Here is a 12,154-nt window from a genome sequence, read left to right on the forward strand (position 1 = left end):
GCTTTTACTATGAATTATTGCTTTATGAGTTAACTCTTATGCAAGACTTATTGATGCTTGTATTGAAGTGCTATTCATGAAAAGTCTTTGCTTTATGATTCACTTGTTTACTCATGTCATATACATTGTTTTGATCGCTGCATTCACTACATATGCTTTACAAATAGTATGATCAAGGTTATGATGGCATGTCACTCCAGAAATTATCTGTGTTATCGTTTTACCTGCTCGGGACGAGCAGAACTAAGCTTGGCGATGCTGATACGTCTCCGACGTATCGATAATTTCTTATGTTCCATTCCACATTATTGATGTTATCTACATGTTTTATGCACACTTTATGTCATATTCGTGCATTTTCTGGAACTAACCTATTAACAAGATGCCGAAGTTGTCACTAATTACATTACGCGCAATACTTAATGCAATTGTCTGTTGTTAGCAACTTAATACTGGAGGGGGTTCGGATGATAACCTGAAGGTGGACTTTTTAGGCATAGATGCATGCTGGATGGCGGTCTATGTACTTTGTCGTAATGCCCAATTAAATCTCACTATACTCATCATAATATGTATGTGCATGGTCATGCTCTCTTTATTTGTCAATTGCCCAACTGTAATTTGTTCACCCAACATGCTGTTTATCTTATGGGAGAGACACCTCTAGTGAACTGTGGACCCCGGTCCAATTCTCTATACTGAAATACAATCTCTTGCAATCTTTGTTCTCTTGTTTTACGCAAACAATCATCTTCCACACAATACGGTTAATCCTTTGTTACAGCAAGCCGGTGAGATTGACAACCTCACTGTTTTGTTGGGGCAAAGTACTTTGGTTGTGTTGTGCAGGTTCCACGTTGGCGCCGGAATCTCTGGTGTTGCGCCGCACTACATCCCGCCGCCATCAACCTTCAACGTGCTTCTTGACTCCTACTGGTTCGATTAAACCTTGGTTTCTTACTGAGGGAAACTTGCGGCTGTGCGCATCACACCTTCCTCTTGGGGTTCCCAACGGACGTGTCAACTACACGCATCACGCCTACACCGGCAACAGAGGAAGCTAATGATAATGATCATGAAACTTCAAACGAGATAGCTACTGAACCTCGCAGATCGACAAGGGAACGTGCCACTCCTGATTGGTATGATCCTTGTCTAAATGTCATGATTGTGGACAACAATGATGAAGACCCTGCGACGTATGAAGAAGCGATGATGAGCCCAGATTCCAACAAATGGCAAGAAGCCATGAAATCCGAAATGGGATCCATGTATGATAACAAAGTGTGGACTTTGGTAGACTTACCTGATAGCCGCAAGGCTATCGAGAATAAATGGATCTTCAAAAGAAAAACAGATGCTGATGGTAATATTACTGTCTATAAAGCTCGACTTGTCGCAAAGGGTTTCCGACAAATTCAAGGAGTTGACTACGATGAGACTTTCTCACCTGTAGCGAAGCTAAAATCTGTGAGGATTTTGTTAGCAATAGCTGCATTTTTCGATTATGAGATTTGGCAGATGGATGTCAAAACGGCGTTCCTTAATGGAGACATTGAGGTGAGTTGTATATGGTACAACCCAAAGGTTTTGTCGATCCTAAAAATGCTGAAAAAGTATGCAAACTTCAGCGTTCAATTTATGGACTGAAGCAAGCATCGAGAAGTTTGAACCGACGCTTTGATAAGGTGATCAAAGACTTCGGGTTTATACAGTGTCATGGAGAGGCCTGTATTTACAAGAAAGTGAGTGGGAGCTCTGTAGCGTTCCTGATATTATATGTAGATGACATATTATTGATTGGGAATGATGTAGAACTATTAAGCAGTGTAAAAGGTTATTTGAATAATAGTTTTTCAATGAAAGAGCTTGGTGAAGCATCGTATATATTAGGCATCAAGATTTATAGAGATAGATCAAGACGTCTAATAGGGCTATCACAGAGTACATACCTGGACAAGATTCTAAAGAAGTTTAGAATGGACGAAAGTAAGAAAGGATTCTTACCTATGTTACCAGGCAAGATCTTGAGTAAGACTCAAGGTCCGGCTACGGCAGAAGAAAGAGAAAGGATGAGTCAGATCCCCTATGCCTCGGCAGTAGGCTCTATCATGTATGCCATGCTATGTACTAGACCGGATATAGCACATGCTGTTAGTTTGACTAGCAGATATCAAAGTGATCCAGGAATGGAACACTGGACAGCGGTCAAGAATATCCTGAAGGTACTTGAAAAGAACTAAGGATATGTTTCTTTGTTATGGAGGTGACCAAGAGCTCGTTGTAACCAGTTACACCGATGCAAGTTGGAACACTGATCCTGATGACTCTAAGTCACAGTCTGGGTACGTGTTTATATTGAATGGTGCTGCAGTAAGCTGGGCAAGCTCGAAGCAGTGCACGGTGGCGAAGTCTTCAACATAATCGGAGTACATAGCGGCTTCAGAGGCTTCATCAGAAGCGGTATGGATGAAGAGGTTCATTGTAGAGCTCGGTGTGGTTCCTAGTGCATTAGACCCACTAGTCATCTACTGTGACAACATGGGTGCCATCGCCAAAGCACAAGAACCAAGGTCACACAAGAGGCTGAAGCATATCAAGCTGCGTTATCATTCGATTCGCGAGTACATCGAAGATGGAGAAGTAAAGATTTGCAAAGTACACACTGATCTGAATGTAGCAGATCCGTTGACTAAAGCTCTCCCTAGAGCAAATCATGACCAACACCAGAATGCCATGGGTGTTAGGTACCTTACAATGTAATCTAGATTATTGACTCTAGTGCGAGTGGGAGACTGTTGGAGATATGCCCAAGAGGCAATAATAAAAGTGGTTATTATATATCTTTGTGTTTATGATAAATGTTTATATACCATGCTATAATTGTATTAACCGAAACATTGATACATGTGTGTTATGTAAACAACAATGAGTCCCTAGTAAGCCTCTTAACTAGCTTGTTGATTAATAGATGATTAGAGTTTCATAATCATGAACATTGGATGTTATTAATAACAAGGTTATATCATTATATGAATGATGTAATGGACACACCCAATTAAGCGTAGCATAAGATCACGTCATTAAGTTATTTGCTATAAGCTTTCGATACATAGTTACCTAGTCCTTTCGACGATGAGATCATGTAAATCACTTATACCGGAAAGGTACTTTGATTACATCAAATGCCACTACGTAAATGGGTGGTTATAAAGGTGGGATTAAGTATCCGGAAAGTATGAGTTGAGGCATATGGATCAACAGTGGGATTTGTCCATCCCGATGACGGATAGATATACTCTGGGCCCTCTCGGTGGAATGTCGTCTAATTAGCTTGCAAGCATATGAATAAAGTTCATAAGAGACCACATACCACAGTACGAGTAAAGAGTACTTGTTAGGATACGAGGTTGAACAAGGTATAGAGTGATACCGATGATCAAACCTCGGACAAGTAAAATATCGCGTGACAAAGGGAATTGGTATCGTATGTGTATGGTTCATTCGATCACTAAGTCATCATTTAATATGTGGGAGCCATTATGGATCTCCAGATCCCGCTATTGGTTATTGGTCGGAGAGAGTTCTCAACCATGTCTACATAGTTCGCGAACTGTAGGGAGACACACTTAAGGTTTGATGTCGTATTAGTAGAACTTGAATATGGAATGGAGTTCGAAGTTTTGTTCGAAGTCTCGGATGGGATCCCGGACATCACGAGGAGTTCCGGAATGGTTCGGAGAATAAGATTCATATATAGGAAGTCATTTTATAAGTTTGAAAATGATCCGGTGCATTTATGGAAGGTTCTAGAAGGTTCTAGAAAAGTCCGGAAGAAATCACTTTGGAAGGCGGAGTCCCGAAGGGACTCCACCACCCATGGCCGGCCAACCCTAGAGGGGTGGAGTCCCAAGTGGACTCCACCAAGGGGGCCGGCCACCCCCCCCCCCCCCCCCCTCATGGAAGGGTGGGAGTCCCACTTGAGGTGGGAATCCCACCTTGGGTAGGTTTCCCTACACATGGAAGGTTTTGGGTTGGGGTCTTATTCGAAGATTTGTAGTCCAACACTTGGGGGTTCCACCTATATAAAGAGGGGCCAAGGGGAGGGGGCCGGCCACCACAACACCACCACCTTGGCCGCACCCCAAGGAGGCCGACCACCCCCTCTCCCCAAACCCTAGCCGCCCCACTCCTCCCCCTCTCCCGCAACGCTTAGCGAAACTCCGCCGGAGATCTCCATCGCCACCGCCACCACGCCGTCGTGCTGCCGGATTCAAGGAGGAGCTCCTACTTCCGCTGCCCGCTGGAACGGGGCGAAGGACGTCGTCTTCATCAACACCGAACGTGTGACCGAGTACGGAGGTGCTGCCCGATTGTGGCACCATCAAGATCTTCTACGCGCTTTTGAAAGCGGCAAGTGATCGTCTACCGCGGCAACAAGAGCCTCATCTTGTAGGCTTTGGAAATCTTCAAGGGTGAGTCTCGTTCATCCCCTCGTTGCTCCCGTCTTCTAGATTGCATCTTGGCTTGGATTGTGTTCTCGCGGTAGGAAAATTTTGTTTTCTATGCAAGGAATCCCTACAGGCCATTGTCGCGGCAATAATGAACCTCCAATTTGAAGTTGTTGATGTTTATATTGGTCAATCATAAAATAGAAATAAGAAAAGAATTTATATTTATTCCGATCAAACTTCCTCCCTAGTAATCTGGAAGTTCTTCTCGGATACAAGGAAATGATTCAGTTCTAGAGCCAAATATAGAGAGAATGGCCCTCACAAATTGCAAATACTAATTTGTTAAGAATCAATTGAATTGAAGTCATAGTGTCATCGTTGGCTGGAATCGATATATTCGTGAGATCCGGGGCCAGAACTTGTTGTTTCAGAGGGGGAATCCGTCAAGCTTGATCAACCATTAACAAGCAATCCTAATGTGGGAGGTTTTGGTCAGGGGATACAGAAATAGTGCTTCAGGATCCATTACGCATCCAAGGCCTGGCCCACGATATACAAGGAAGTACTTGCCTAAGTGCACGCACTCCCGCTCTCGCTCGGGAAGGTACAGGCCCACGCATCCCGCTCGGTCACGTCGCTCGGCTGGGAGTAGCGCGTTGCGCCACGCGTCGTAAGGAGAGTAGCTCTCGCGGACAGATTGAACCTTTACGAAGGTTGGTTTTTTTTCCAGTGGTACCCATATTTATTGGATGAACTTAGAGCATCTCCAACCGCCTACCTCAAAGCGGCCTCCAAAGGTATTTGGACGGGTCGGACAAAATTTCGTTCCCAGCCGCGCACCCCAAAGCCTCCTCCCGTTCGGTGCGGCCCAATACGGTGTCCGGCGTTCCGAGCCCGTCCCTGGTCCACACGGGACGCTCCGGGCACGCCAGACACAACTAAAAGCGAGGCAGGGTCCCACATGTCGGCGACCACCTCCATAACGGTTGGTTCGCGCATTTTATTTCTCTTCGCGCCTTCCCTCCCACGCCTCCCACCCCTCCTCTGCCGCTCGATTTGCCGGCCGTTTCAATGGCAGATCTCTTCTAAGTCGGGCACCGTCGTGGCGGCTGGCTCTCTCGCCGGCCTTTTCGCCGCAGCCGCTTTGCCAGCGCATCCCAGAACACGGCGTCAAATCCGCCCCACTTCCACGCACGTAAGATGTTCGATGCCTTGTTAGGTAGGCGCGATAGGTCGCTGTTCCTTGCCTCATATGTCGTGGCTGAATTTTGACCATTAATTTTGCTTCAGACATGGATAGCAACGACAAGATGCTTGTCCGACTGCTGGAGGATGAGCAAGCCTTCGACGACGACATTCGGGAGCATTTGCTCATCATCGCGTCCCTCCAGAACATGCTTGACGCCGATGCGGAGAAGCGGAAGAGGCAACGCCGCGGAGGATCAAAGCCGGGAAGAAAGAAGTCAAAGCCCCAGCAGAGGATGGAGGGGCATACCATGCTGCACAACGACTACTTCGCAGATGACGCAACACAAGTCGACAATTTTCGGCGCGGGTATAGGATGAGCAAGGGTTTGTTCATGAATATCCTCCATGACGTTCGAGAGTTCAACACCTACTTCAAGCTGAAGCACGACGTTGTAGGCGTTGTCGAGTTCTCGTCGATTCAGAAGTGCACCGCCGCCATGAGGATGCTTGCATACGTAGCACCTACCGATACACAGGACGGAGTGAGTCTACTGCCATTAAGTGCATGTACAAATTTTGTCGAGCTGTGGTGGAAAGTTCGGCAAATACTACTTGAGAGGGCCAACTGAAGAAGAGACTGCAAGGATCATGGCACAAAATGCTGCGAGAGGATTCCCTAGAATGCTTGAAAGCATCGATTGCATGCACTGGTCATGGAAGAACTGCCCGTTTGTTTGGCAAGGTATATACAAAAGGGCGTCATGGATATTGCAGTGTGGTGCTTGAAGCTGTGGCAGATTATGACCTGTGGATTTGGCATTCTGTATTTGGCATGGCGGGATCACACAATGACATCAACGTGTTGCAGTCATGCTCCACCATGCAACTATGAGATCAATGGCCACCAATATACCAAAGGTTATTATCTTGCCGATGGTATATATCCAAAATGGGACACTTTTGTCAAAACAATCCCGGCTTCATCAGGTCAGAAGAATTGCCACTTTGCTTCCCGACAGGAGGCTTGCAGGAAGGATGTCGAGCGGGCATTTGGTGTGCTTCAAGCTCAATTTGCAGTTGTCCGATACCCTGCTCTAAGCCGGTCTCACGACCAAATGTGGGAGGTAATGTAGGCTTGTGTGATCATGCACAACATGATCATCGAGGATGACCGCAAGAATCGGGTCAGGAGACATGTTGGTCCCAATGAGTGCCAGGGCCCTCTTGCGGAGGTTAATCATGAGTTGCCTGCAGATTTTGCTGATTTCCTCGCTATGCATGCAGAGATCCATGACAACGATGTTTACGAGCAACTTCAAAATGATCTCGTTAAGCATATGTGGAGGATCAAAGGATTATCAGCAAATATCGCGGCGCCTTGATCTAGCCCCATTTATTACATTTGTTTAGTTGTTTTATTCTTTGTTGTATTTTAATTTGAAAACAATTTTGGCAAACATATTTATTTGTATGATATGTTTAATAAATGGTTGTGTTTTCGAAAACCCTATAAAAAAGTTTGGGGGCGGTGTTTGGAGATGCGGCTGGGAGCGATGTTTTTGAAACCTAACTATAGTTAGATGAACCGCGGGTTTGCCGAGATCGCTGGGCTGGCCCGTTTATTGGATGTGTATGGACATTTATTGGATGAACTCATTCAACTGCTTGTACTGTGCTGTGAATAGAAATACTGGCATGACTTTCAGGTTACACATGAAAATACTAGGAAAAAAGAACAGTCCAAGTAAACAGAGCACAAGCAGAAAAATAAACATAAATCAGGATGCCGGGTTGGAGGACCGTATGAATGGAAATGCTAGGAAGGTTGATTGGGAAGCCCACTCAAACATCAATTTTCACTTTCAGATTGCTTGAAGATGTGACAAAGGATAAACACCATGCCAGGGAACAACTGCAGCATAACAGATTAACAGATGAAGACCCGGGAATGTGATTGAGGATTCATTCCATCGAGCGGGCATGAGGACTAGTTTAACAATTTCGACTAGTTTCCTATAAGAAAACAATGGCAACTCGTGATTTGTCTCAATATCTTAACATCAAGAAAACATGTAGGTGCTAAACAGACCAACTAATTAATTAAAAGTACTACAGGTAAACAGCATTGCCCGAGTGGCGGACCTAGGAAAGTTTCACAGCCTGGACACACTTTAATCTACCAAGAACCACACATATCAATATTCAACTGTCTCGGGTAGCAAGCAAGATGAACGAACGAACAAATCAAGAGATTCAATTACATACTTCTGTATAGCTTCCTGAATGTGAGCTCTAGGGATGGGCTATGGAACGCAATGGGCCAAGTTCTGTTGCTAAGGAGAAACCGAACATGCCCAAGTTGCCTCAGCTAAAGCGGAACACGCTAAGTTTCGGCTGATTCTTCTATGAAACGAAAATTTTCAGCTGATTCTTGTCGTTCCAGTTATGTACATCGCATAGCGAGCTCGCCGGAGTCCATATAAGCAGCGGCATGGAGCCCGGGCACGTGCCCAAGGTGCCCGGACGGTAAATCCGCCCACCCCTTAGATGAACTGCGGCCTCCTCAGCTTAGACATCCACATGTAAAAAGTACAGTAAATAAACAATTGTATCTGAATGGTGATGCTAGAAATGCATTAAGTGCAGTAAATAGAAAAGAACATCTGAATGGTATAAACGTATGAACAATATAGTACACCCTGCAAAATATATATAAGGTAGTGCGGCAAACAGTGCGATTGATAAAGCCTGATCAACCAGACTCTCATGTAAACAAAGGGTGCAACTGACACTAATATGAGATAAGAGAACTGTAAAACGACCACAAGCGAAACCGACAAACTGGTGACTTAGTCTTTTGGAACATGTTCAAGTGTTCTTGGAGAAGCAGCAGTATGCGTTAAGTTTCAGGCACGCTTGGTTCTCGGTAACGTTGCGACGACTACATTAGCTGAAGCAAGGGCCCTTCATACATATTGCTGGCCTGGAAAAACTTTGAAGCATCTGGAAGAACTCATTGGCCTTGCTTTCAGGGATTGAGCCATGGAATGCTATTGTTATCTTTTCTAGCGCTGTTGCCCAATCGAATAACCGTTTGATAAGAGCAGCTTCATGTTCAGTTCCTCTCAGTTTACTGATTGTTACTTCTTGGAGGCAACTCAGCGTGAGTTCCTGGATCTTCCAGTTTGGGGGCTGATCGCAGACACAACCCGATGGGCATGCAGTTTGTGTCTGAAACAAGGTGCATATCACATAAATAAGATCATCCAATATGATTTAATGCCATGAAATAAGAACGATGTAACTAGAAATACTAAGGCTGGCAGGATATATAACATGTCTTTAACAGATTTACAAAATAATAACGAATGGAAAACAGTTTGAAGCCCAACCAACCTACTGCAGAAATATGATTGTTCGAAGTCGGGCAGCAAACACATTAATACTTACCCAGTCAGGTAATATTGTGCAATCGATTAAGCATAGTGAACAAGATCTTAAATTGTTCTTAGGCAATTGTCATTGTCTTATGCAATCTTTAGAAACAAATGCCAAACGAATAATAGTACATTAATATTATCTCCTAAATCTTATTTTTATGAAGATTGAACCAGACATTCAATGACTAAAGTTAAATTCATGTAACTGCCATATATTTCCTAATAGGAGCTGCCAACACAGCAGGAGTCTGTCAGGATGGTTCCTCCTCTAACTCACTGCCAGTCACTCTCTCTTCCGCAACTCCCCTCTGGCAGCCGCTGTCTCTTCACCATTCCTGCACCGCTACCCCTGCCTCCATCCGTGATAGCTGCCGGCAGCCCCGTTGTCTTGCAATTGCACCATTTCCTACCCTGCCTCCCGGTTCCACAACCTAACAATCAAAGCAACGCGCCGCCCTCTAGAGAGAGGGGTCACCTGAGAACGATCTTGAAGAAGAGAAGACAAAACGAAGGAGGTATTCCGTTTCATTGTTGGAAAAAAATCCCCATGCATTGCCTGGTAATTTTGCGCATTTCCAACAGACTAGCCATATTTAAAGAATGAAACACTTTACCAAGTTCTCAACAACTAGAGTAACATACATTGTGATTGCCAGATACATAAGCCATATAAATTTTTTCCATGCATATATTCTGGAGCAAAGCATCCAGTATCAAGCCAACACCTAGAGTATGGCTACTAAGCAGGTCAAACGTAGGTGAGCCAAGAAATATGAATGCATAGCAGCTATGGGACAAATAGAGAAAGGATAATCTTACACCCATAAGTGTAAGTCGCATATCTCTTAGACCAGTACACATCCGGAGAACATGAAACACACTGGCTCCAAAGGAATGTCCATTTGGTTTTATCTCCAGGATCAAGCCTGTAATGTCCGGGAGACTTTTAATATCTTCCATCAAGTACTGTTTGTTGGTAATGTCCTGGTGTAGAGTCATGCGAAGACACAATAATGGATCATGTCTGATGGTTAGCAATTTCATATGGTGTAGATCCATGGGAAGTCACAGAAGGATAACTAACCAGAAATGGAAAGGAAATGAGGATATTGTTCAGAAATTCAATAGCACATAACAAATGGTTCCTTTATGCTAGCAAGTCAGAGCTCATGTGCGCCCCTTGAATAATGTACTGTATACTAGTGCTGTGAGTGTAGTGGTTTTTAACATCAACTTAAGTCAGATAAGTACTCAAAGGCAGAAAAAGGTAACTCCATAACATACGTTTAAAAAGCTACTATGAAGGACAAATGACTGGGTGCGCTAAACCATGTTTTAGGGACTTGATCTAAGAAACATAGTGAGAATTTCGTTGTATGCATACAGCACATTCCTTAATTTGGACTCCCAAGTTTACGCAATAATGGCAAAACTCACATAAAAATTAACTCACCAGCAGATAGACAAGGCTGAATCTGAGATTCTGGACGAGCACGAAGCGCTGCATTAGGCACAAAAACCAATCATTTGAGAATTTCTGGGCAGCTTGTCCATATACATGAAAAGGGTATGTGGTCAGCCACTCTAAATTTCCCACGCTGTTAAACTTGGTGAAGGGTTCACAGGCATCCTTCCAATTGAGGGACATCAGCCGAGGGGCAGTGATTTCTGCAGCCGGTTCACTGCAAGTCGACTCATCCCCATGAGCAAAGCAGTAGAGCACATTTAACACTTGGAGTGCCGGCGCAAAAACAGTGAGCTGCTGCATGTTATGCACTCTAATCAGATGCATTAGCAAGAGAGACTCGGAGTGAATGGTGAAGTTTCCCAGACAAGGGATGTCGCCTGGAGGCTCCAGATTTGCTAGCTCGATTTCCTGGAGAGAATCTGAGTGGATCGCAAGGTTGGCTAGACCCCAGGCACCACGGACGGTGAGTTTCCGTAAGGCCGGGCAGCGTGGCGAAGAGACGGCATCACCGAGCATGCACGGACCACGTAGCTCGAATCCAGACAGGAAGAGCTCGGTGAGCCCGGCGAATACGCCCAAAGGCGGCATGGCGAGGGCAAGAGCCCCTAGGTCGAGGCGGATCCCGGTGGCGTCCTCGAAGCAGGGTAGCTCAACGGCGCCTCCTCCTTCCGTCCCGTTACGCACCTCGTTGCTGAGTTGCAGATCTCCGGAGAGGCGGTCCGCGGCAGTAGGAAGCCAGACTTCCAGGGACTCGGGGGTGGGGTCGATGACCTCGACTTCGAGGCGGCGGAGGGCCAGCGCTTCGTTGGACTCGATGGCGGCGCGGATGTCGTTGGGACGAGTGGCCGGGTGGAAGTAGAGCTCCGGGAGGAGCGCCCAGAGGTGGCGCCAGTGGCGGGAGAGGCCGCTGGTCCGAGCGGCGGCGGCGGCGTCGCGGAGCTTGAGAAGGATGTCGATGAGAATGTCGACGGGAAGCGCGCTGAGGCGGTCCTCGGGTGGCGCGGCGATCTCCCCGTCGTTGTGCTCCATGGATTCGGGGGGAGATGGATTTGGTCCGTCTCACGTTTAGTTCACGCCGGCGAGTTGGGAATGGTCGGCGTATGTGTACTGTAGTCGATTCGCACACAGATGCTGTGGAGCGGATGGGAAAAGGTTGCCCAGAGCGGGCCTAGCGGCCGAGATTGTTGGGCTGGCCCGTTTAACACCAGATAACAAGATTCATTTCATCCACAGAACCTGAAGATTTTTTACTTTTTTTACATTACTTGAAGATTGGCTTAGAGCATCTACACTCGCCTCCCCCAAATCGCCCCGCAAAGGGATTTGGGACGCGCTGGACAAAAAAACGATTCCATCCGCGTCCTTCAAAGCCTTTTTTTTGTCTGGCGCGGCCCGATACGGTATCCGGCGCCCGAGCCCGTCCCCGCTACACACGGGACGCTCCGGACACGCCGGACAGAACGAAAAGCGACACGGGGAGTGGCGGGACCGATGCATCAGCGGCACAGGAATAATTCGTCCCCCACTCCCACCAAGCGCGCCTCTCCCGCCACATCGCGCCTCTCCCACCGTGAATTTCTACCCTCCCAACACATTTGCCCTCA

General features: G+C 46.2%; 1 protein-coding gene across 2 annotated transcripts; it reads right to left on the reverse strand.

Annotated features, from left to right (window-relative positions):
- Positions 1 to 8,278: 8,278 nt before the first annotated feature.
- LOC127295907 (putative FBD-associated F-box protein At5g56440) lies at positions 8,279 to 11,675 on the reverse strand. 2 transcript variants are annotated; one of them, XM_051325908.2, is made up of 3 exons: positions 10,536 to 11,674; positions 9,902 to 10,066; positions 8,279 to 8,873 (listed from the first exon to the last, which is right to left on the reverse strand). In XM_051325908.2, exons 1-3 carry the CDS (start codon positions 11,577 to 11,579, stop codon positions 8,589 to 8,591), a joined length of 1,494 nt encoding a protein of 497 aa, XP_051181868.1. In that variant the 5' UTR covers positions 11,580 to 11,674; the 3' UTR covers positions 8,279 to 8,588. The 2 variants fall into 2 exon arrangements, with proteins under 2 accessions (XP_051181868.1, XP_051181870.1); XM_051325910.2 differs by lacking the exon at positions 9,902 to 10,066 and having other exon boundaries at positions 10,536 to 11,675.
- Between the last annotated feature and the right edge of the window lie 479 nt (positions 11,676 to 12,154).

This window comes from Lolium perenne, chromosome 4 (genome assembly GCF_019359855.2).
Source record: "Lolium perenne isolate Kyuss_39 chromosome 4, Kyuss_2.0, whole genome shotgun sequence".
Classification (NCBI taxonomy): Eukaryota; Viridiplantae; Streptophyta; class Magnoliopsida; order Poales; family Poaceae; genus Lolium; species Lolium perenne.

Excerpts from the sequence above, each read along its gene's own strand:
- LOC127295907 (XM_051325908.2), bottom strand. The coding sequence starts at position 11,579 with ATGGAGCACAACGACGGGGAGATCGCCGCGCCACCCGAGGACCGCCTC. Across the intron at positions 10,067-10,535 it reads TCAGCCTTGTCTATCTGCTG|GACATTACCAACAAACAGTA; the intron begins GTGAGTTAATTT and ends ACTCTACACCAG. Across the intron at positions 8,874-9,901 it reads TGCGACTTACACTTATGGGT|ACACAAACTGCATGCCCATC; the intron begins GTAAGATTATCC and ends ACCTTGTTTCAG.